The sequence below is a fragment of the Polypterus senegalus genome, chromosome 1 (assembly GCF_016835505.1).
Source record: "Polypterus senegalus isolate Bchr_013 chromosome 1, ASM1683550v1, whole genome shotgun sequence".
Classification (NCBI taxonomy): domain Eukaryota; kingdom Metazoa; phylum Chordata; class Cladistia; order Polypteriformes; family Polypteridae; genus Polypterus; species Polypterus senegalus.
Window position 1 is genome coordinate 106266713 of NC_053154.1, and position 24823 is coordinate 106291535.

The 24823-nt window shown below is 35.5% G+C and overlaps 1 protein-coding gene across 2 annotated transcripts in view; it reads right to left on the reverse strand.

Annotated features, from left to right (window-relative positions):
• Positions 1-489: 489 nt before the first annotated feature.
• The window catches only part of LOC120530858 (calcium-binding protein 39), an 81570-nt gene continuing 57236 nt past the window's right edge, over positions 490-24823 (reverse strand). For both annotated transcript variants that reach the window (XM_039755552.1, XM_039755561.1), the window contains 6 exons: positions 17638-17756; positions 15048-15216; positions 10289-10348; positions 7981-8046; positions 3674-3817; positions 490-2803 (listed from right to left, as the gene is read on the reverse strand). In XM_039755552.1, coding sequence (XP_039611486.1) covers positions 2615-2803; positions 3674-3817; positions 7981-8046; positions 10289-10348; positions 15048-15216; positions 17638-17756 — 747 coding nt within the window. In that variant the 3' untranslated portion in view covers positions 490-2614. The remainder of the gene's footprint in view (positions 2804-3673; positions 3818-7980; positions 8047-10288; positions 10349-15047; positions 15217-17637; positions 17757-24823) is intronic.

Here is a 24823-nt window from a genome sequence, read left to right on the forward strand (position 1 = left end):
ATCTTCAGCATCTTATTGCGGATGTTGAAGGACGCCAGCCATCTAAGCAAGTATAGTCGACTCTGTCCTTTCTTACACAGAGCATCAGTATTGGCAGTCCAGTCCAATTTATCATCCAGCTGCACTCCCAGGTATTTATAAGTCTGTACCCTCTGTACAGTCTCCTCTGATGATTACGGGGTCCAGGAGGGGCCTGGGTCTCCTAAAATCCACCACCAGCTCCTTGGTTTTGCTGGTGTTCAGGTGTAAGTGGTTTGAGTCGCACCATTTAACAAAGTATATATTACTTACTTGTGACTGATCCCCAAGCAAAGCTGCTCCTCTTGTCCTTTGATTAATGCTCAGTCGCTCTATTGTTTAAAATGCAGCATACAGTATACAGTATACAGTGTTCTACAGGGTTTTTGACAGTTCTAAAGTTTTCAAAATGCCGTAGTCTAGGAATATGCATGTGGTGTGGGGTAAGGAAAAAAAAAAAAGAATACAATCTCAGATTAGTCAAATTTTATTTATTTGTTCTTTTTTTTATTTTCTTCTATTCTTTAAGAAGGTCTTTTCCCATATTGTTTAACAATAAATGCACTTGCATTTGATAGAATTTAACACTGGTTCCGTGGACTGTGGCATATTTTCTTATGCAATGGTGCTTATTTGCTTAATGGCAGCACTCTTCTTACTGCAAAACTAATTTTGTGGGTAGAAAGCAGATCAGCACAGCACAGGTCACTGCTGGGTGTCTTTCAGGGCTTTCCTAGATTTCAAAGCTTAATGTTTATTTACAGATTGCAGATGCAATTCATTTCCACGAGACACCCTTTGTCTCCTTCCTGGGAAACGATGCTATTTATTCAATCAAAAGCTCCAACACATGGCATTACAAATACTTTAAAGGAGGTGTTTGAAATGTTAAAAACTGGAAATGGCACATTACACACTGAGCAATTTAAGATTTTCAGTTTAAAACCTAATCCTTTGCTCAGCACCAAACCCCACAGTGCTGTCACATCTCTGGTAGAGATGAATAAACAACTGCTTAATAACATAAGAATTTAATAGATTTTTTTGTTAGTGAGCTGTAACACTTGCTTCAGTTTTCTTAATCTTGGCAACACTGGAATCTAAAGCAAGTGGTGAAAAGCTGCCCAAAACATAACACTGATATTCAAATCTGAAGCTACATAAGAACAACTCAATGCATATAATTTTGAAAGGAAAAGGTCATATGTAGCATTTGAATATCTATATCTTCAAGTGGAGAAGTGCATAAATTTATAATTGTTTCTTTTGTGCCAAGCAACTATATTGAGTCAACGGTCATGTAACATACAGATACAGTGTACAGGCAGAAATTACTTTTGACACCATTGGTCTTCTAGTGATATACTGGTAAACCACAACATCCTTGAACCCCCGAAACCCCTTCCCCTCTGCACCCAAGTAAAAATCTTAAAAGGAAAGCACTTGGAACTGTACCCCACGAGGCATTAGGTTTACAGTATTCAGCATTCTTAATAACCTACAGTTATCTAGCCTCATTACTGGCACAACATACAGCAAGGAATGCAGCAATTTCACCTTCTGTGCTGTATTCTTATCTGCAGTAAAACAAAAATCAATTCTCTATGCACAGCCATTTGAAAAGACTCAATACCAGGTTAAGTTTTTTTTTTTTTTTTCCCACGCAGTAACATTCCTCTGCTGTACAAATGTCATTTATGAAAATAATAATAATAATGAGCTGCTCTCTAAGTAGTTCTGTACAAACAAAATTAGCAATGAGCTCTGTAGAGAAATGCAAAGTCACTGCTTTTGCTAATGTATGAAAATCCATTCAAGAAAAATTAAAAAAAACAAACAAAAAAAAAAAAAACTTAATTTCAAGACCTCAATAGAATAGAGGAGAGAAAAAAAAAAAAAAGAAAAACACCCTCTACGTAGCATTAAAGACACAAAATGTATGTACATGTGGATCTGTGGATCCATTTAAGAATCATTGTCTGGAGAGTCATTCATAAATCTTTTAGGTGGCGGATGCTGCCCTTATTCACAACACTTCCATTGTACAGGCATGTTTCCATGTAACTCAGCCATCTTTAAAGCCCAATCTCTATTTGAAACCAAGGCTTGAAACTGTAGCTACTATCATAGTTCACTATGTGTGCAGTAAGATTAGCACGGATCACACGCATGTGTGTTCTACACTCAGCAAAGAAAAGCAACCGCAAATATATGGGAAAACTCAGACTTGTTTTGTTTAAAGACATGCACCCTGCCATGTTCAATAGCCAGTATCTCCCTCCTTTACAGACAAAACCATGCTATTTTATAGTGATAGCTATTAGGAATTTACAACAAAGCACTCAAAAAGATGATTTTCATTTTTTGCATTGTCTGAACGACAAAAATATAATATATCCACATTCGGTTCTAAAATGTGCAAGAAAGCGGCAGCTAAGTTGTATCATATATGTGAAAAGGGGAAGAAAAAAACAACAACCGTTCAATGAACAGCAGATGAGCAGAATATTCCTTATGAACTGAATAAGGGTGCTTTTTTCCTTTTTAACAGTAGATGCTGAGTTTTCTGTTTAAGTTGCAATGTTTTAAACAATTTTTAAGTTTCCTGAGGAGCTGGTCTCTTCAAATCCCTGATTTGTTTCACCAAGTATGTCTTTTCATCATTGAATTGTTCATCTTCGGTTCTATCATTCTGGAACTTGCTAAGAAACTCAATAAGTTTGGTTTGGTTTTTGAGCAAAATATCCAGGATAGGTTGTGTTTTGTTTGGATTGGCTACAAACACCTACAAAAAAAAAAAATGAATTATTAAATGAAACACCAACAACTTAAGTGTTTTTTAGATTATGTTTACATATATATTTCTTTAAAAGCACCTCAAACAGCTTGCTATTCTTAGAAAAGATTTAACACAGTTACCATAAACAAAGTACAAGACATGATAAAACAAAAAGCCATAAAATATAATTTTCCATAAAAAAATGAAGTAGCAAATATTGAACACACATTGAAGAGTTGCTTCAAGCAATTAAAAGCTAAAATTAAACCACAACTTTATTATCATCTAATATATATTGCGCGCACAGCTAAGTTTTAAAAATAATTCATTGCTGCCCATCTAGGTATAATTTTAACCTATTGGTTAGGAAATTACTGAAAGTACACAAACCACTCTGCCTATTCAAGTGGCTGCTCAAAGGGCAATACATGGCGAAACAAAATCTTAAAATATTGGTTTTTCATTCAGTTTCAAGTTTTGTATTAGTTTTTGCATTGTACTTACCATGTATTGACTCATATTCTTGCATTTCCTATAAAATGTCCGATGAGGCTTACTGTGAAAGTATATCATTCTTATTAAGTGCATCTTTACTGGAATCAAATTAAGAGGGCTAATTGTATTCACTCTACATTATCCACAGTTGCAAGGATTACCAGAAAGTCGGAAAAATCTACAAGTGCAGAAATTATTAATGCACCTTGATATGAACTGGAGACAAGCAGCCTAATGTAACTGCATCATCTTCACGAATGCATCTATAAACTTTCTTTGTTTGCTCAACTTACAGGACATTAATTTGAAAAAAAAAATAAACAAAAATGACTAATGTAAGCAAAAGATCAGTTTAATGTAGATCATAGTAAACAAAAATACCTTGAAAACATGGAAGGCCTCAAACTGTATATTACGGCTCTTGTCTCTTAGAAGATTCATCATTAACTTCAGATTTTCTGGCTTGCTGATGTACTTGGTCATTATGGTAAAATTATGTCGATCTAAAAGTAACTCTCCCAACAACTGAAATAAAATAAAACATTCATAGCTGAAAACACACACAATGCTTTAATGCATGAAGAGACTATGTGTGAATGAGCCCATTATTTCTGGCTTAGTTTATGCCTTGCAGCCAATCTTGCTATCTATTTGTCTTGCTGTGACTGTGGAGTAGAAAATGTAGGTTCAAAAACCGAACCACCTATATTTGGGGGGTTGGGGATTTGTTGAAAACCAGTACAGAATCTTAGGTTACTAAAGATCACTGCCTCACTAAGAGTAAGATTCAATTCTTGCATCACAAAAAACAGTACTGTTAATTGGCAACAGCCCAGGGGACAAACCTCAAGGCAGCGAGGGATAAGGATCTCTAGAGAGGTCAGATTAAGTGCTGCAGCTGTAATTTTCATCATGCTGGTTTACACCATGAATGTTTGTTATTACAGAATAACATAACCAAAAACAGAGAAGGGCATTTTAGTTACATGCAGCTATGCATAACTACCTCTATATGTACAGTTTATGGTAATCATACTACTATGCCATCATTATAGAATGCACTTTGCAACACTCTGATCAAAGTACTAAATGACACAGGCCAGGATAAATAACATGCACCTATAAATTTCCTGTAGGAAAATGTAAGCTGAATCAGAATGCAATTTTCATGTGTAACATTCACAAGATGCAAAAAAAAAAAAAATCTCTATATATAATAATTCTTTGCATTTATATAGCGCTTTTCTCACTACTCAAAGCATTCAGCAATTGCAGGTTAATGGCCATGCTCAAGGGCCCAACAGAGCAGACTCCCTTTTGAGATTTACAGAATTCGAACCAGCAACCTTCCGATTGCCAGTGCAGATCCCTGGCCTCAGAGCCACAACTCCGCCCCAGAATATATATATATCTCCTGCGGTGGGCTAGAGCCTGGGGTTTGTTTTTTGCCTTGCACCTTTTGTTGGCTGGGATTGGCTAACCCTGTAGTTAGAATATAGTGGGTTGGATAGTAGATGGAGATATATATAAATAAATACTAAACAGTCTTTTATTTAAGAGTGGCACACAGTGTGATGCTATATTTAAACTGTCATTTATTAAAAAGGTGTCTTACTGAAATGTATTGATACCAGCACACATATTTTTTATAGTCTTACACAAATACAATGAAACACTTTGAAAAGTCTGTATATTTTTTAAAACTGCCTACCAAAACGGTAGAATGTCAGGGATTGTTACTAATACATCCACCTGTTTTTTGGCATTAAATTTGATGTAGTAGTTACACGGTTTTCGTTATGTTTGCAACTAGAATTAAGTTATCTTCTTCTGTGATTATTTCAGTAATTACCCGTCAAATGTACTGTATTTCTTATGTCACTATTTACTTATAGCCAGTTAAAATTGAATTAATTTTAAATGTATTCACAAATTAATACATTGAAAACAGCTGAACCTGAATCGTGCACACAAAAAAATATTTGAGAAAAAGTATAAATTTTCATTCTTGAGGTTGTTCAGGGATGAGAAATACGATGTGCTTAACTGAGAATAATCAATCGCATTCAAACAGATTCACAAACATCAAAGACATCCATTTGTTACAAATGCATGTGCAAATTATGCTTTTTAATGGTTAAAGAGCCTAATACAGGGGAGTCCAACTCCAGTCCTGGTCGGCTACGGGGGTTGCAGGTTTTCATTGAAACCATCTTCTTAATTAGTGAGCTGTTTTTTCTGCCGATTAACTTGATTTGCCTTAGTTTTAACAGACGTGACTCAGACCCCATAGTTGTTTTTTTACTTAATGAGCAGCCAAACAATAATGAGACACAAAATAAGCCTCCACATGACCAGCTAACCTGAAGATAACGAAAGGTGATGGTCACGGTCATGTTGGCCTGCTCAGGTCTCCAAAACATCTTGACGATGGTCTTAGAAAAACAGAAAATCAACAGTCTGCTGTGATAGAATGAGAGCAATAAGAAGTCATAATATTCAATAATGGCTTTAAAGAACAGTAAGAACTGGCTTCTCATTAAACTGGTTGGAGTGAAATTGGCTGGACTTTGACTTTTCAATATAGCTGGTCATCTGTTGGCTCGTTTCACAACTAATTTCTGTTTGGCTGTCATTTAATGAAGAAAAGAATTAATTCAGAGGACTGAATCCTTAAAAACAGGGCTATTAAAATAAAGGGAAACGGAGTTAATTAGCAGTGAAAACTGCTTGCCGATTAGGAAAAGGGTTAGAATGAAAACCTGCAGCCACTGCAGGCCACCAGGACCATAATTGGACACCCCTGGCCTAATACACGAATGGATCATATCATGTTAACATGAGGATATAGTAATAAAATGTCCAACAAAAATACATGAAGAGAACAGTGTTAAATATTTACCATTAAATGTATTGAACAAGTTAATGTTAAAAAATGTACATAAAAAAGTTGCAACTGGAAACAAACCGATTTTACAAATTAAACAGTCACTGTATACTACAAGATTGACAGAATCAAAATCTTTTCTTTATTCTACTTCTGTATACCTTTAGTTTTGTATTATGCATTACACTAATTATAAATTATATTTACCAAGTTCATCCTTATTTTACAGTGTTTGCTGTATAAAGTATCACACACACACACACACACACACACACACGTATACATACATGCATACATACATACACCCTCGCCAGTCACTTTATTGGGTACACCTGTTCAAATGCTTGTTAATGCAGATATTTAATCAGCCAATCACATGGCAATTCAATTCATTTAGGCATGTAGGCATTGTCAAGATGACCGGCTGAGGTTCAAATTGAGCATCAGAAGGGGGAAGAAAGGAGAGTTAAGTGACTTTGAACGTGGCAAGGTTGTGGGTGCCAGACAGGTTGGCCCTAGTATTTCAGAAACTGCTGACCTACCGGGATTTTCACGCACAACAATCTCTAGGTTTGGCAGAGGAAGGTCCGAAAAAGGAAAAATATCCAGTGAGAGGCACTTATATGGATGAAAATGCCTTGTTGATGCCAGAGGTCTGAGAAGAATGGTCAGACTGGTTTAAGATGGTATAAAGGCAGCAGTAGCTCAAATAACCACTCATTACAACTGAGGTATGCAGAAGAGCATCTCTTGATACACAACATGTCGAACTTAAAGGAGATGGACTACAGCAGTAAGAGACCACACCAGCTGCCACTCCTGTCAGCTAAGAACAGGCAATCGAAGCTACAATTCATATGGGCACACCAAGACTGGACAATAGAAGACTGTAAAAACGTTGCTTAGTCTGACAAGTCTTGATTTCTGCTGCTGTGACATGCAGATGATAGGGTCAGCATTTGGCATAAACCACATGAAAGCATGGATCCATCCTGCCTTAAATCAGTGGTTAAGGCTTGTGATGGTGTAATGATGTGGAATATATTTTCTAAGCTCACTCTGAGCCCCAGTGTACCAACTGAACATTGTTTAAATGCCATACCCTACCCGAGTATTGTTGCTGATCATGTCCATCCCTTTATGACAGTAGTGTACCCATCTTCTGATGGCTAGTTCCAGCAGAATAACGCATCATGTCACAAAGCTAAAATCATCTCAAACTGGTTCCTTGAACATGACAATGATTTCACTGTAATCAAATAGCCTCCACAGCCACCAGATCTCAGTCCAACAGAGCACTTTTGGGATGTGTTAGAAAGGGAGATTCACATCAGCTGACAAATTTACAGCAACTGTGTGATGCTATTATATCAATATTAACCAAAGGAATGTTTCCAGCACCATGCATAATCTATGCCACAAAGAATTACAGTAGTTTTAAAGGTAAAAGCAGGTTCAACCCTGAACTAGCAAGGCATACCCAATAAAGAGGCAACAGTGTGTGTGTGAGTACATAAAAAAAAACCCAAAGTCCAGCCATTTCATGCTGTGGCACATTTTGGAAAATACTGCACTTATTGATATGAAAACAGTGCTTGGAAGTGGGCCGGTACTAACTAGTACCATAGACTTGTATATAATATGCTATAAGTTTAGTTTTATTTCAGGGAAAGTAAGTCTTATTGTAAGCATTACACTGATAAGACTCAGAGTTGCAGCATAATTGAAAAACAAACACACATAATGAGAGACAGACGCACACAATCTATGTCCAATAAAAGTAAATGTTGTAAAGTCCTACCTTCAAAGACTGTCGCTTTGTCACATAGTTTTCTGAGTGTAGTAGCTTTTCATATTCACTAAAGTACTGATGAGGGGGGAAAATCAAACAAAACTTCAGTGTTTCTAGTGTAATTCAGTTTAAATATGGAGCAGGAAATGTTAAAACACTGTAACAGTTTTAAGGCAATTAGAGAACAAAAGACAGAAGGAAGACATGGTGAAAAGCACTATTAAAGCCAAATAGCCCATCACTACCCCACTCTACAAAGTTTGTGTTGTTCTCTATTTGTCATTAAAGTTGGAACCCTTACCCAGAAAACAGATACCCTGAGATTCCACACACATTAGTTAAAAAAAAGTGAGAATTTGTTATCCTAAAATATTTTAACCATAATTTTTCACGTACAATGATATCTAGTGCTGATACTATAAGTTAGTTTGTGTTTTTCATGGCCTCCCCTCCAAATCTTACTATGTTAATCAAGAGCTGAACTAACATACACCAGTATATACAGTATCATAAGTTACAAAGTTAAAAATATTTTAAATACTGTAAGTGATAAGTAATATAAAGGCTTTTTAAATATGTGTAAGTAAATAAAATACCTGACCACAGCAAATTTTGTGGTAATTCATTAAGTGGTTTCAGAGATGTTTATTGTTGTTACTTTTTTATCCTAACAAGGTCAAAAACACACTATTTTTAACTAAGAAGTGGATGTTTAAAATAAAGATCAGAGTAATTTGGTACTCATGTACATTGTTGCAGAACACATTCCTAACAAGAAAGGCAAGATTAACTGAGTTTTGGGGCTTGTTTGACAAAGCTGCTGTAGTATCAGATGAAATTAATCAAAATATAAACAGAAAATAGCCACTACATTATTTTAACCATCACCTTGATCTTCGGTACAATTTTGAATACATCAGTAAGCGCTAATGACAGACTAACATTTACATTATGTAAAAAGTTTTTGTTTAGTTGGTTGGTCTGCTCAATCCATTTTCCAGTTTTTCATTATTAGCCTTTGTAGATATTCAAGGATCAATAAACAAACTACTTTGCTACATCACACTGAGCAAAAAACCAAGATCAGGAAATTCAGTTCAGCCCAATTTTATTGACCTTGTGCTTCCAAAATGTAATTGGGATTTAAACATCTCTACAGTGCTGCTTTCAACTACAGACTGCTTTCTAATCTCATGTATCTACAGTTCTCTAGTGTGATAAATTTTCTAACATTATTGCCAAAATTTACCTTTAAATTAAATCAAATCCTAATTTATTTTATTGAGTATAGGATTTTAAAGCAACCACTAGCGTCCACCTTATTGACTAACTTCATAATTTGACACACTGATAGTGTCTTCTTGTTCTGCAAGTGACTAAAGGAATAAGAATAAAAAGTACTTTAAATACCTATGACGTTTATCGAATGGAAAATTCATTCTAAGCTATTCTCTAAAAGAACATTGTATCAGCTAGACATTAATAATTCTTGATGTTTAATTATAAGTATGGATTAACATTTTAATTATATATTACTTGTTTCTTACCAAAACTTATGCTGTAAGACACACAGCAACAGTCATCCATCTACTACAGAGTACAGCCGTGGCAAAACGTTTTGAGAATGACACAAGTATTGGTTTTCATAAAGTTTTCTGCTTCAGTGTTTTTAGATCTTTTTGTTAGATGTTTCTATGGTATACGGAAGTAGAACTACAAGTACCAAAACACCCTCCAAGAGCAACTTCTTCCGACCATCCAGGAATTTGGTAATGAAAAATGCCTTTTCCAGCATGATGGAGCACTGTGCCATAGGGCAAAAGTGATAAGTGGCTCGGGTTGGGGAAACATTGAAATTTTGGGTCCATGGCCAGGAAACTCCACAGATCTTAATCCCATCGAGTGCTTGTGGTCAATCCATAAGAGGAAGGTGAACAAACAAAAACCCACAAATTCTGACAAACTCCAAGCATTAATTATGCAAGAATGAGCAGCCATCAGTCAGTATTTGGCCCAGAAGTTGATTGACAGCATGACAGGGCGAATTGCAGAGGTCTTGAAAAAGAAGGGCCAACACTGCAAATATTGACTATTTGCATAAACTTAATGTAACTGTCAATAAAAGCCTTTGAACCTTATGAAATGCGTGTAATTATACTTCAGTGTACAACAGAAACATCTGACAAGAAGATCTCAAAAACACTGAAGCAGCAAACTTTGCAAAAATTTGTATTTCTGTTATTCTCAAAAAACATCTGGCCATGGCTGTACACCCCCTTCATTTTTTGTACTAAAAGAAAAAGAGAAAAACACTTACCCTATCATAATGCTGTTCCAAAAATTCAGCACTTAATAGCTTATGTCTTGTTAGCAAATCCTATAAAAACAAAGAGGACATAATTAAGCATTTTTATTTATTATTATTTTCAGCATTTTAATTAGTCCTATTTCAGGTTATTCCACAGTTTAGACAATGCTGATGTTTATTTTTACATTGAAACAATTTACTAATATTTAATCAAAAGCTCATCATAAGAATACATTTTGACAAGAAACAACTGCCTTCAGTAGTTTATTATTATTAGTTTATTTAACTAAGAAAATGTTAAAATAAGATGAAAAGGACACCATCTGTAAAAGAAAAATGAAATAAAATAACATTTAGATTTTACAAGTATTAAAAATATCACATTTCAATCTTCATATATATATTCATATTCATATGGAAAGATTTAGCTCCACCTTTGTGCTGATGTTGAACAAAATTAAACACTGTTTTAATGTTGGAATGGCAACTTTTCTGAGACAGTCTTTAGGGGGGAAAAGTATTATTTGCAATACTAACCTAAACTAACAACTGCAGTGGGGTATTAGTAGTAATCTTTTTAAGAACACTGCATAACATTAGAAAGGTAAATAATGGAGAGTTCAGTTTCCATGAAATACTATATAGAGGTGCTGGTCATAAAATTAGAATATCATGACAAAGTTGATATATTTCAGTAATTCCATTCAAAAAGTGAAAGTTGTATATTAGACTGATTCGTTACACACAGACTGATGTATTTCAAATGTTTATTTCTTTTAATTTTGATGATTATCACTGACAACTAATGAAAGTCCCAAATTCGGGATCTCGGAAAATAAGAATATTGTGAAAAGGTTCAATATTGAAGACACCTGGTGCCACACTCTAATCAGCTAATTAACTCAAAATACCTGCAAATGCCTTTAAATGGTCTCTCAGTCTAGTTCTGTAGGTTACACAATCATGGGGAAGACTGCTGACTTGACAGTTGTCCAAAAGACGACCATTGACACCTTGCACAAGGAGGGCAAGACACAAAAGTTCCTTGCTAAAGATGCTGGCTGTTCACAGAGCTCTGTGTCCAAGCACATTAATAGAGAGGCGAAGGGAAGGACAAGATGTGGTAGAAAAAAGTGTACAAGCAATAGGGATAACCGCACCCTGGAGAGGATTGTGAAACAAAACCCATTCAAAACTGTGGGGGGAGATTCACAAAGAGTGGACTGCAGTTGGAGTCAGTGCTTCAAGAACCACCACGCACAGACGAATGCAAGACATGGGTTTCAGCTGTCGCATTCCTTGTGTCAAGCCACTCTTGAACAAGAGACAGCATCAGAAGCGTCTCGCCTGGGCTAAAGACAAAAAGGACTGGACTGCTGCTGAGTGGTCCAAAGTTATGTTCTCTGATGAAAGTAAATTTTGCATTTCCTTTGGAAATCAAGGTCCCAGAGTCTGGAGAAAAAGAGGAGAGGCACAGAATCCATGTTGCTTGAGGTCCAGTGTAAAGTTTCCACAGTCAGTGACGGTTTGGGGTGCCATGTCATCTGCTGGTGTTGGTCCATTGTGTTTCCTGAGGTCCAAGGTCAACGCAGCCGTCTACCAGGAAGTTTTAGAGCACTTCATTCTTCCTGCGGCTGACGAACTTTATGGAGATGCAGATTTCATTTTCCAACAGGACCTGGCACCTGCACACAGTGTCAAAGCTACCAGTACCTGGTTTAAGGACCATGGTATCGCCTGTTCTTGATTGGCCAGCAAACTCGCCTGACCTTAACCCCATAGAAAATCTATGGGGTACTGTGAAGAGTAAGATGCAATACGCCAGACCCAACAATTCAGAAGAGCTGAAGGCCACTATCAGAGCATCATGGGCTCTCATAATACCTGAGCAGTGCCACAGACTGATCGAGTCCATGCCACACCGCATTGCTGCAGTAATCCAGGCCAAAGGAGCCACAACTAAATATTGAGTGCTGTACATGCTCATACTTTTCATGTTCATACCTTTCAGTTGGCCAACATTTCTAAAAATCGTTTTTTTTTTGCATTGGTCTTAATTGATATTCTAATTTTCCGAGATACTGAATTTGGGACTTTCATTAGATGTCAATTATAATCATGAAAATTAAAAGAAATAAACATTTGAAATACATCAGTCTGTGTGTAATGAATGAATCTAATATACAAGTTTCACTTTTTGAATGGAATTACTGAAATAAATCAACTTTGTCATGATATTCTAATTTTATGACCAGCACCTGTAGACTAAAGAGAACTACAAGATCACAATTTAAAAATCTTTAGATATGCTCAACAATTTATCTTTCCATTTCTGAACCTCTTTTTCCCACTTGGTGACAAGCTAACCTAGCAGAGCCCTGGAAGTCACTATAGTCCACTACATTATACACTTCCTTTCATACACCTACACCATGCCAATTTGCTTTTTTCAGTTCAGTGTATTTCTACATGGCACATGTTGGCACAGTGGGTAACACTGCTACCTCATGAGTCCGGCATACTGCATTTGAATCCTTTGTCTGTTCACTGTCTGCATGAAGACTGTAGTATTTGTTACCTATCTCTATGTGGGTTTTCCTTTAGGTACAACAATTTTTCTCACACTTCCTCAAAATCACATTAGTTAGATGGACTGGCAGTTCCAGCTTCACCCTGTGTGAAAAGGCCACACAAATGAAATGGTACTCTGACCAGTTTTGTTTTAGGACTTGCATCTATTACTGTTTGGATACCCTGGCCCCTAAATTGAAAAAAGTAGGTTTAAAAATGTTTCGTAACAATGAGCACAGCATGTAAACAGTTTTTCAAGCAAATCCTGCAACTTTAAAAGTGATAAGGGCATATAGCGCCACGATTTTTCAATAAATAAGTCATATGTTATTAAATACTATAAAAGGGTAGGATTGAAAATCTTAAATTTTAATTTTTGTTTAAGCCTTAATTGGCTTTTCAGAATACTGCTCTCTGGCTGTTGCCTCTGCCAAAAACATGAATGAAATCAACTCAAATCTCATCTTTAAAAAGTTCATCATTATAGTTTATGAAATATAGTATTGGCATGTACAACAGCAAAAAGGAATTATTTTGCTGTTTTATTTACACAATCTGGAAATACTACTGAAGGAGGTGGCAAGTGAAAAATGGCCTGTTTTCAATGAGCACAACCATTAAAATGATACATTATCAATGAGAAATTTATTGCTAGTGTAAACTTAGTACTAAGAACTACTTTTGAATTTTTTCTACCACAAGCAGGCTAATCGACTTCAAACATTAAAGGAGATTTTACAGGTAAAAACCTACTATTATTTCAGTACATTGTTCTTAAAATAGCATCAGTTCATCATTAATTTCAGACTTCAGACACCAAACACTAAATCTACACTTTAGGAAATATATTTTATAAATGTGGAACATGTGAGCAGTGTAAACATTTACCTTGTTTAAAAATGGACTTCCATTGTAGAAGGTTTCAATGTTGATCGATTTTATTTAACTCAAAGTTTTTGAACACACCATTTTGTGCACCACATGACAAACCACCTGGATTGGGACCACAGTGTAGCAGGTGACACCTTAGCACAACATTGGAACAGTGTCAGGTATTTTTACAGTGGCTAAAGTGCCAATCCTGCCATCAACCCCAAAGTTTTGCCTGTAAGTTGGAGGACCTGCTTGCAGGACTGGATACACATTAATGTCATACTGTTGCTCAAGGGCCCAAAGGAGTAGTCTCACTTCTGCCATTTATGGGATTCAAACTGGCAACCATTCCGATAGCCAACGCAGATCCCTAGCCCCAGAGCCACTACTCTGCCCAATCAGCACTACACTAATAATGAATACCTTTAAGAATATTTTTTAAATAAAAGAAATCTAACAGAAGTGTTAGAACAGGAAAAATAGAAAATGACTAAAAATAACCTTAATAAAAAGTAAGTAGTGAAAGTAAGTTAATTCTACAAAAACACATGTTTTTACATTAAACTAGGGTCAAGGTTCCTAATTAAAGGAACAATCAGCTAAATTTGAATTTTTATTGTTTTTATCTGCAATATTAAAACATTTTCCATTTCAAAGATTGCAGGTCACTGATTTGCAATCATGGTATATTGTAAAAAGTGCTGAACATCTCACATGAAGCTTTATAGAGGCCCAGTACTCTATAATGTTTTAGTTGCAGCAAACTAGGGTTCATAATAAATGAAGAACCCTTTCTCCCCCTCTACTAAATAGCTGCTTCACCACTTTACTCCGATCACCATTTTTTTGGGAAGTCAGTACTGTGTCTTAAGTGATACAAGTACTAGACACATTACTTTGTATTATCACAGTGGTTCCTCACTATGCCTTACAATACTGCCCTAAGTGTGCTTCTCAAAACTAAGGGGAAACTTTCTCTAACACTTCCCCCTAACACCCGACATTTTCACATTTCTGCATAAAGCACTATTTGCCTAAAAAGTATTTTAATTAAGGCTTGTGTTTCTCTAGGAGTGCCTATGTAGATGAGACATCCACTTTACTGGTTTTGCTTAAAAGATCAATAAATGATCTGAAGAAGGAAGTAATGTTGGTACTGGAGTCTAAGCTGATTAAATCCCTTCTGCATTTGGCACTCTGGGTCTGTTAGAGGCATGTGAGCTGAAAAACATTTTGATACACTTGGTGGGGTGTAACTTTCCTAGCTGTCCTGACAGTCTTATAAAACCAAAGTTTCAAACAGGAAAAATAAAATACAACTTACTTTAAATGTTGCAAATGCATCTGAAGCAATATCAAATGTGGACATTTCCACATATCTGAAGAAATCATAGAACTGCTCAGACCACAAAATGATTTTTGCCAAAGGTTCATGTCTGATACATTCTCTCAGCATTATACCACAATTTAAAGCAATTTCTGGAGATTCATACCTGTAGAGGAAGGGAACAAAAATAAACATGTAAAACTTTTCCAATATAGCTTTCAACTTGCTTGCTCATTCAAACATTTTTTTTTAAAGTTCTGAATTCAACTGTGGTATAACTGGGAGCCAGAGCCTATCCCAGCAACAATGGAAGTAAAGTAGGTACCAAAGTTGGGAAGATATTAAACTAATATAGAACACAGTCATGTACTGGCTCACAAACAATCAGTCCTCAGCTGACAATCAACCTAAGCCACATTATTATGATGTTGGAGGAATGCTCACAGAGTCATATGAAACATTGAACAAGGTTGAATCGCAGTATCCTAAAGCTGTGAGGTAGTTGGTTGCTGTGTATCAGCTGTTTACTTATACTGTTTCAGTCGCCAATTAAGTGAAACTGGGAAAATTTGTTACTGACGGCTCATTAACCAAAAGTGGACATTGTTCTCTTTAAACTATGCACACCATTCTTATTCTTCTTTTGGCTGCTCCTGTTAGGGGTTGCCACAGTGGATCATCTGTCCGCATATGGATTTGGCAAAATTTTACACCGGATGCCCTTCCTGACGTAACCCTCCCCATTTATCCGGGCTTGGGACCGGCAGAAAGAAACAAACTGGTTTGTGCATCCTCTGTGGCATTCTTAATTTTGCAAATCAACTTCTGAAAACATGCAAACGTAGTTAAAAAAAAAAAAAAAAAAAAAACACCTGCATACATCACTTTTATTCCTTCATAGGGCCTATAAAGCAAATAAAATTACATTAACAAGCAAAAATCATCCAATTTTGGTCTAAAATGTCATTAAATTATTATTATGCTTGATAAATAATGGAGCCATTTCTCAGTTAGCCCTGAAAAATATCAACTTTTTTGAAATCCACAAGGCTCACAAACATTCACGTACATTTTGGTGATTTTGCCAAGACATAATGTGTTTTTTCCTCTGTTGCAACACATCTCATCTTGTGTAAAAACTGAGAAGGAAAGGAGCATGATGACATGACTCATTCTGCATTTCAGGAGGTGAAGGTCAGCTAAGTGCCAAAAATGTTATTGATGACACAAACTCAGCTGAGGGAAATGGATGACACAATTTTTCCTGTTTGATAATTTATTGGTGTAGTGTGCAGCAAATCAATAATTACTGAGTCACTGTAATTTATGCTTTAACTTGATACATACACGTATATATTTCCTACATATTTCCATACTTTTCCACATATATATTTAGCACTTATACATACATATACATATTTACACACATACACACAATTGCTTTAGCTTGCAATGGGACCATGATATACTATATGAGATACAGCCTTTTGATATTCAAACATCCATAGAAAATCAGAAAACAAAATTACAGCTGCAGTCCTATAAATTGCCAGAATATTCTGGGAAATAATAGACTGGGCAGAGGAGTATCCTGTATGTGAAGTCAAAGTGCATATTAGGCAAATATTACAAACAATATATGAACAAGAGGACAAATAGGGAGAAGGTACCACATGGTGTTGCTGCCATCTATTATCCTCAACATTTGAATGCTACTTTGCTGGAAATAATTAAAGCCATCTAGGCTTTGACACTCGTCTCTGCAACCAGCCTGCATAGCTGGTGTGAGTGATCTGTAGCTTCAGACAAAAAAATTGCCTTGTAGCATAATCCCTTGTTTCAGAATATTAACATAGAGTCTTCACAACTGTTTGCGTTAACAAGTTACCTCAGAATATAAAGTTTTCCCCTTTTTTCGTAATGTTTGTATGTTTTCTCCCCTGCCACTTGTTTTGAGGTCTACATGGATATTTTTAGGCTAGCATTAGGCTTGAGATAAAAGAGCCTAATTTTCCAGAAAAAAATGCACCATCATCAAAATGCAATAATTTCTAAGCCAAACAAAATGGAAGAACCCATTGTTTTAAACTGTAGCAACACTTGTCTTTCATACAGGCAAACTATTTACAGACACACAAATATACCTAAACTACAGTATATAAAGGCTATCACTGCAGGAAAGGCTTTGCCAAGTGTCAGTCAATACTTGTTTTATTAAATCAAATCATAAACATGACACTGTAAGAGAGCGAGAATGTATAAATACAGTTAAACAGTACCTAACACAACACAGAGCCATCTTTAAAATGGTGAAAAAAGTATATTTAAGAAAATGGCATACACCTTTGATTGATACAAGCATGAAATATCAGGTAGCAAGTATTTATCAACATCTGCCACACAAGATCTGAACAATAAAATGCAAATTAAGATGGTTAACATTGTGGAAATAGAGAAGTACTAGCTTTCCTCCCCATTCTCAATTTGTGCATGTTAGCTGTCAACTCAAAACATCTCCCAGCATGTTTAAAACAGTAATGTACAAAGTAATGACAGTGCAGATATTGTTAAATTAGTCTTCACATACCCTTTTAATAACATGAAAAGTATATTTTGCTGAGTGCAAATATATTCTACTGTTGGAGTTCTTGTCCCAATCTGCCTCCGAAGAATGTTGTTAAAAATCTGAGCAACATCTTTCTTTCCCTGTTGAAGATAAGAGACAATTATAGGAATTAAAAAAATCTAATTAAAAAAATAGAGATTATATATATTTAGAAGTGAAAGCTTCATATTTAAAGACTGCAAATACTGAACACAGCACACTGATCTGTATTTGGTGCATATTAACACTAATTGCAGCACATGATACAGTTGTGGACAAATCTTTTTACAAATACTGAAAGAGGTAGACTTAACCATTGACTTAAACAACTTAGAAAAGCAGCTATTAATTTAACCATTAGATCATTTATTTAAAATGTTTTTTCTTAAAATCCACCAACCGGACAACTTTTTGACCATTAAGTAGAATTATGCATTCATTTTTAAGATGATCTATTCAATTACATCGTAGAGGAATACTGCAGCTCAGAAGAAAAGTTTGACCATTGAGAGGAGATGGTTTAGTTAATCAAGCTCATTCGTTTAGGTAATAGCCACACTGTCTTAATATCTCAAAATACGTTTCCAGCCAATCCTTGTAGGAACCAATTACAAATGATGCACCAGTCCATTATAATGAACACCCACTCATAAAGGGTCAGTTGCCTATCAAGAATGAGGTGATGCCTATCACCTAAATTTCACTTTTTTATCATGAGAAAACCCACATAAAATGAGAGAAAAATGCAAACTCAGAGACACAAACAGGATTTGAACCTGGGGCAGTGAGTTCAACTAACCCATCTGTCACTATACAGTACTGTTTCCCCTACTAAGCGTGCAATCTGTAAATGAAATTAAAACACCTGACATTATAAACATGACACCTGTTGAACCTTTCAGCCAACCAACATAATCCAAGCCTGATGTGTGGAACAATGAATATATACAGTACCATCAGTATTTAGCGTAAAGTAGGAAACAAGAGAAGTCACAGTTCATTAAATTTAACAGGTCTAATAGTAAAATAATGCTGATAATGATCAGAACCTTTTAAAATCTTACCTAAAACCCACAAATATTTACCGTATCATTATCATCATCATCTTCCAGGTGATGATTTCAATAGCAACATATGGAGGTGGACTGACCAGATCAACCATTTTCTCTTAAAGAATTTACAGACATTTTCAATCCAGTTTGAAAGATGTCTCTAGCATGTTCTGGCTCTCCCCAAGAATCTTCTCCCTTTATGCAATGCATAGTACACATTTCATGATAGACACCAATGCGGGCATCTTAATTACAGTACATGTCCAAACTACCTCTGACTGGCTCCTTGTGATCTTGAGAGGCAACAGTTCTACTCTGCATTATCCTCACTCTTTCCCACAAAACAATGAAGAGTAACTTCAAGTTTATTGTCATGTGTAAAAATAATAATGAAATTCCTGCTTCAGGTGTTAGGTTAATCCACCCCAGCTAACTTGCAACCATTAACTGTGGCAACCCAAGTAACAGATACGGTCCTAGTTACAAACAATACTTCTGATATTGCTTCCTCCAGATAGGGCATATAGTCTCTCTTATGACTTCCGCAGATTCCTCCAAAACATTTCCTCACTGGCCTGATGCCACTTCTAAGGAAAACCTAAAGAATCTTTTCTTAATAATACAAGTCAGGTCTCTTTCTTTGAGCTTACTTTTGAGTGTTTACAAATGACCTCTATTTTTGCCAGTATGACAGGAGTAAACAGCATTTTGCCTGGAGGTATGTGCTCCTGACAGTTTACCTACAGCAAAATAATTTAGGAGGATGAATCAGAAAAAGAACAATCTGTAAGTGAGCTTAACCCTATGAGAACCTCCCTTGAACACAGATACTACAACTTACTCCCGGAGCCAGGAATAGAGGTGGTGTTAATTGTTGAGCGAACAGTAGTCTGGTGAACTCCATAGAGTAGTCAGATTAAGTCCAGAAATGCTATGTACACCTGTGGGCTCAACACCTGCAAAGGTTGAGAGTCAAGTGTCCATAAAAGTGGATGAACCCAGACATACTAAAATCAAGCATTAATTAATAAGGTGAAAAAAAAAATCATAAAACAAAAATGTTGTTCTACACTTCTAAAGTAAACACACACACCCCACCACCTCTGACCAATTTCATCACCTATTTTTGCCTTTAAAGGATTGTGACAGGATTAACACCTATTCTAGCAACAGAAGAGGCAAGATATGATGCAGGTCTAAATAAAACGGTTACAGGGCATACTTGCACACTAAAAAAAAGGGAATTTGTACATAATACACATTGTATTATAGACACTAGACAGAGTAAAACACTCAACAGTACAAATATAAAAATCACAATATTTTCCTTATATTATAATGTATTTTTGTGTATAGTTTGAATATCAGTAAACATTTTTAGGCAAATTTCTCAATGAAGTTAAACTGTGGGTCTATTGTATATTTGTGTAGGATTAACCATTTTCAATAACAGAACACATGGATTATTAATATGCAAAATTAGATGTTCTTAGTACTGCACAAAGGGAAAAAAAAAAAAAATTTGCATATCTATATATCTGAGATGAAGGCATTCAAATTTAACTGCTCTGCATCCTGATACAATCGACAACATACACACACACATATATATATATATATATATATATATATATATATATATATATATATATATATATATATATATATATATATATATATATATATATATATGTATGTATGTATGTATGTATGTATGTATGTATGTATGTATGTATGTATCTCCTTTCACCATCTCTTAAAATTAAGGCCTACCTGTTACACAATTATAATTGTTTCTCTGTGACACATTTAAAGCAATCCAAACAATGACATAGAAAACCGGTATAAAAAGATTCAATGCTACTGTTTACAACTAAGTCATTCTCTGTACAAAACTTTTTTTTGTGTATTTCCGAGCCAGACAAGAGGATAAAAGGCGGAAAGAATTCATGTCTGTCTTGATATAATGTGGAATGTTCAATCACTTACAAATAAGATAGTTGAACCTGTCTTGGCAAGACTTGTCACATTCAGGTACTAAGGCATTTTGTATACTGAGGAGATCTAAATTATTCCATAATGTACAATATGCAAATTCTTATTCCAGACGTCATTTTAACTCTGGAATAATTTCATCTGATACAATAAGACAGGGTGGGGAAAAAAGCAAGAATATTAAAATTAAAACTAAAGTGTGTAATCCAGACATTGAAACACTGGCTACTGAAATTCCACCATGTTACCTTCCAAGGAAGATAAGTTACATCATCCTTATTAATGTTTATACTCCTATTTCTGCAAACTGCAGCTTGGCAACAAAAATCATTCAAACTGCTCAACTCTCGAAAGTTGAATCATCCCAACCCTAAACGTATGTATGTAGCAACTTTAAGCAGGGCTACTTCAGATGCAATGAAAAATGACAATCTTCCACCAGTTTTTGACATGTTGCATTCGTCAACTCAACAAGCTAGACCTGCTTTATTCAAATGTCAATGTCTTTAAATGTAGGCTGATCTCACAACAATCTGATCCATCTTTTTCCCACCTATAGCCCTGTTATTTGATGACAACAGCTCTTTTATTATCCAAACCAGAATTTTGTGTTTATTGTTCGTTATTCATTTTTACTTTTCTTCAGCTTCTAGAACGTTTTAATTTCCCCATGAGGCCAAATGAAGTTTTATCTATCTAAAATATATGATTTAACAATGACTTATGGAAAAGGGTGAATGAACTACGAGGTTTCATTCCAAATTAAATTGAAACTATTGTATTTGCTTAAAAATACAAGCCTTGGATTTTATACAAAGTAACAATATTGTTGCATTCCTTGCATCTGCTACTAAGTACAACTGACATGTTTAGCAGTATTAAACACGAGGGATATTAAGATTGTTCCCCCTCAAAATTTTTTCTAGATATTTGTTGTCCTTGGGTTGATATTTATGAAACACTTTCATTACACTCAAACACAATTTTTCAACCAGGCTTAGGTGTAGACGTTGAGATGAGCATTATTACTCTCCATGAATGTTTCCCCTCATGTCAACTATTTTATTTGCAGTTGTGTTCAAATAAATAGTGTGTTTAAAACATGATTAAAGTGAAATATAGCTTTTATTTCTATATTTCAAATGTATTGGAAACTTTACCCAATCAATTTCAAATCAAAGCATTAACAAATTTTATCAAGTCTGCATTATTCTTTTACAGGAAGCAAATAAAAGGAATATTAATCTGTTCAAAAACATAGCGGTGTTGACATCTTTCTCCTCAAACTCAAACTGAACTAAAATTTAGTTGCATCCACTTTTCCTCTTCAGCATACAGCAAAATAATCTCAAGTATTCTGATGTGTTCAAACTTATCCATGATCCTTGGTATATGATAAATAGGCCGAACACCATAGTATGAAAAATGTCACCATACCATGATTTGTTTTTATACACCATGCTTCAGGCGGTTGTCTGACATGCTCTTGATGATGCCTAGACCGCATCTAGGTTTTACTTCCATCATCCCACAGTATTTAATGCCATTTCTCTTTTTTCCTCCGATTCTGCGCATGCGTTTTTTTCAACAATGGTGCTTTACAGGGGATTCTTGCTGAGAGATTAGCTTTGATCAAACATCCTCTGACTGTAACAGTACTTAGATAATTTTTGATCTTTCTGAAGGCGATGAGTGGCTGAATCTTTGCCATTCTATTTTTTGATCCATTTTAACAGTAGTTGCTAATTTTCTTCAATGTGTTTCAAGTTTTTGTTGCCATTTTAAAGCATTTGAGATCATTTTAGCTGAGCACCCTATAATTTCCTGCACCTCTTTATGCATTTCTCCCCCTCAAATCAAATTCTTAATCAACTTACTTTGTACCTCTGAACAATGTTTGGAACGACCCATTTTACTTAGCAATTCAGAAGGAAATAAACTTTATAACAATGTGTGAAACATTTGCTTTCCCTTCTTCGTTAATAAAGGAAAATTAGACACCTTATTTCACAGAATGAAGGAATTCCCTAATTAAACTCCACCAATTATTCTGAACCCATCCTTTTCAATGAATGAGTCAATTACTCAGAACAGGCAGCATGCATGTCAAGACAGCTGGGTCTGTTGTTCTTCTATTACACTACTAAATCTACATGTAAATTATTTGCCATGCAGAAATATCACTACTACTAACAGTAGTTCATCAGGTTACGGATGTTGTACTTCTATTTTTAACAAAACTTTATATGGGCCAAAACAGTGGAAGATCACGAGTCATTCTTTATCAAAATGACTCTTCTGGCCAAACACTACTTGTGCAACCCTGCCACGAGGTCCCACAAAGATAGTGTTTTCCGCACAGACAGAAACATTGCACCCTACCACTGGGTATTTCAAAGCCAGACACAGACTAAGATATTTTTTACCAAATCATGAAACTTATAAACTTGTAGTAAACAAATAAGCCTGTTGTTCACTATGAAGTATCTATTGTTTACACTCAATTTAAAATTATTCTGCTGAATTCTTGTTTCAGTTGAGTAAGAGAATGATCTTAACTTTAAGTCAAATAAATGTCTTGTTAATGTTTATATTAATACAACTACTTGGTATGGCAAAAGGTATTCAAAAATCTTTATGATTTGCCAATTTTATTTATACTAATTAAAGTTCAATTCTGATAATTTATTTGGTGCTGTATATCCCACCATAGTAATCAGCCTTTGGCTTTTTTTTTTTTAGCTGGGTTCAGAACAGTATTCCATCTTAAGATTGAGCGGCACGAAATTAATGTAATAATTGTTGGTATTGAATTAAATTGAGAAAAATAAATTTTGATAATATTTTGGCCATATTAGAAAGCCCTAGGTCTATCTATATTCATATCCATCTACAGTGCATTTTCACATTTTATTGTTATACATTGAATCACAGTGGATTTGGCTTTTTGTACACTGATCAACACATGAAATGTCAAGGCGAGAACAGAGCTCTGCAAAGTGTTGTAAAATTAATTAGTAAAATAAACTTCCTAAGTATTCTCTTCCCTTCATTTATTTTATTTAATAGATACACATTTGGCAGCAATTCTAGGCTTGAGTCTGTGTGGTCAGGGCTTTATCAGCTGTACACTTCTAGACCCTGCCCTTTTCACCCTTATTTTTTTGCAACTGAACTGAGATCTGAACTCTGATCCTACCACTCAATGATATTAAAATATTTGTAATCCATTCTTCGATAACTTTAACTATTGCAGGAATAGTTTGTGTGAATAAATTCCATTCACAGCTATAAAGAAAGCATGCTGGCCTCCCAGTGTGATGCCCCAGGTACCTGCACAGCCACAGGCTCCTTCTGTTTCCAGGGTCATCAACAGTCATAACTATGGATGGACTAGGGCAAGTGAGGATGCAAAACAGGTGCAAAAGTACAAAATGCATTTTAATAAAACAATCAAAAGGACAAACAATGACCAAAGTGCAGTGCAACAAATCTTCAAAAACTAACTCATAAAATCAATAGTTAGGAAGTTAAAATTCAACAGATAAGTACAAGAAATAGATAAAACCAAGGATAAATTCTCAGTCAGATTCAGCTTCACTTCATCAAAGTTCCCAGGAGTCTCTCTCTTTTGTCTAACTCTGTTCACCCATCAGGCATGCTTAGTAGTTAGGGTGGTCCAGATCTAATGAAACAATTTATTATGCTATAACTTATCAAGTTTATTACATAGAAAGTCACCCGAAAAATCCTGGACCATCGAGAAGTGTGCGAACTGACGACATGAAGAATCGTATTTGCGCCAAACTGGAACTGTCCCCACATAAATCAAAGTCATCCAGATGATCTGGATCTGCATAATTAGATCTGGACCACCCTGTATTGAGACATTGGCAAATGTGGTAAACTAAGCGATTACCATCCCAGCCACCTCTGTCGGTACCTGCTGGGACATTCTGAGCCTAACTCCCTCATACTGCCACCTTCCATCAATCCAGAAGGACCCTGCTCCACAAAAATCAGCAGGACTGATGTTTCCCTGGAATGCCTATGCATCTTTGCAGGGCTTCTCCAATTGCTTGCCTCCTTCCATATGCCCTGGCCCTATCCCAGTTGTACTT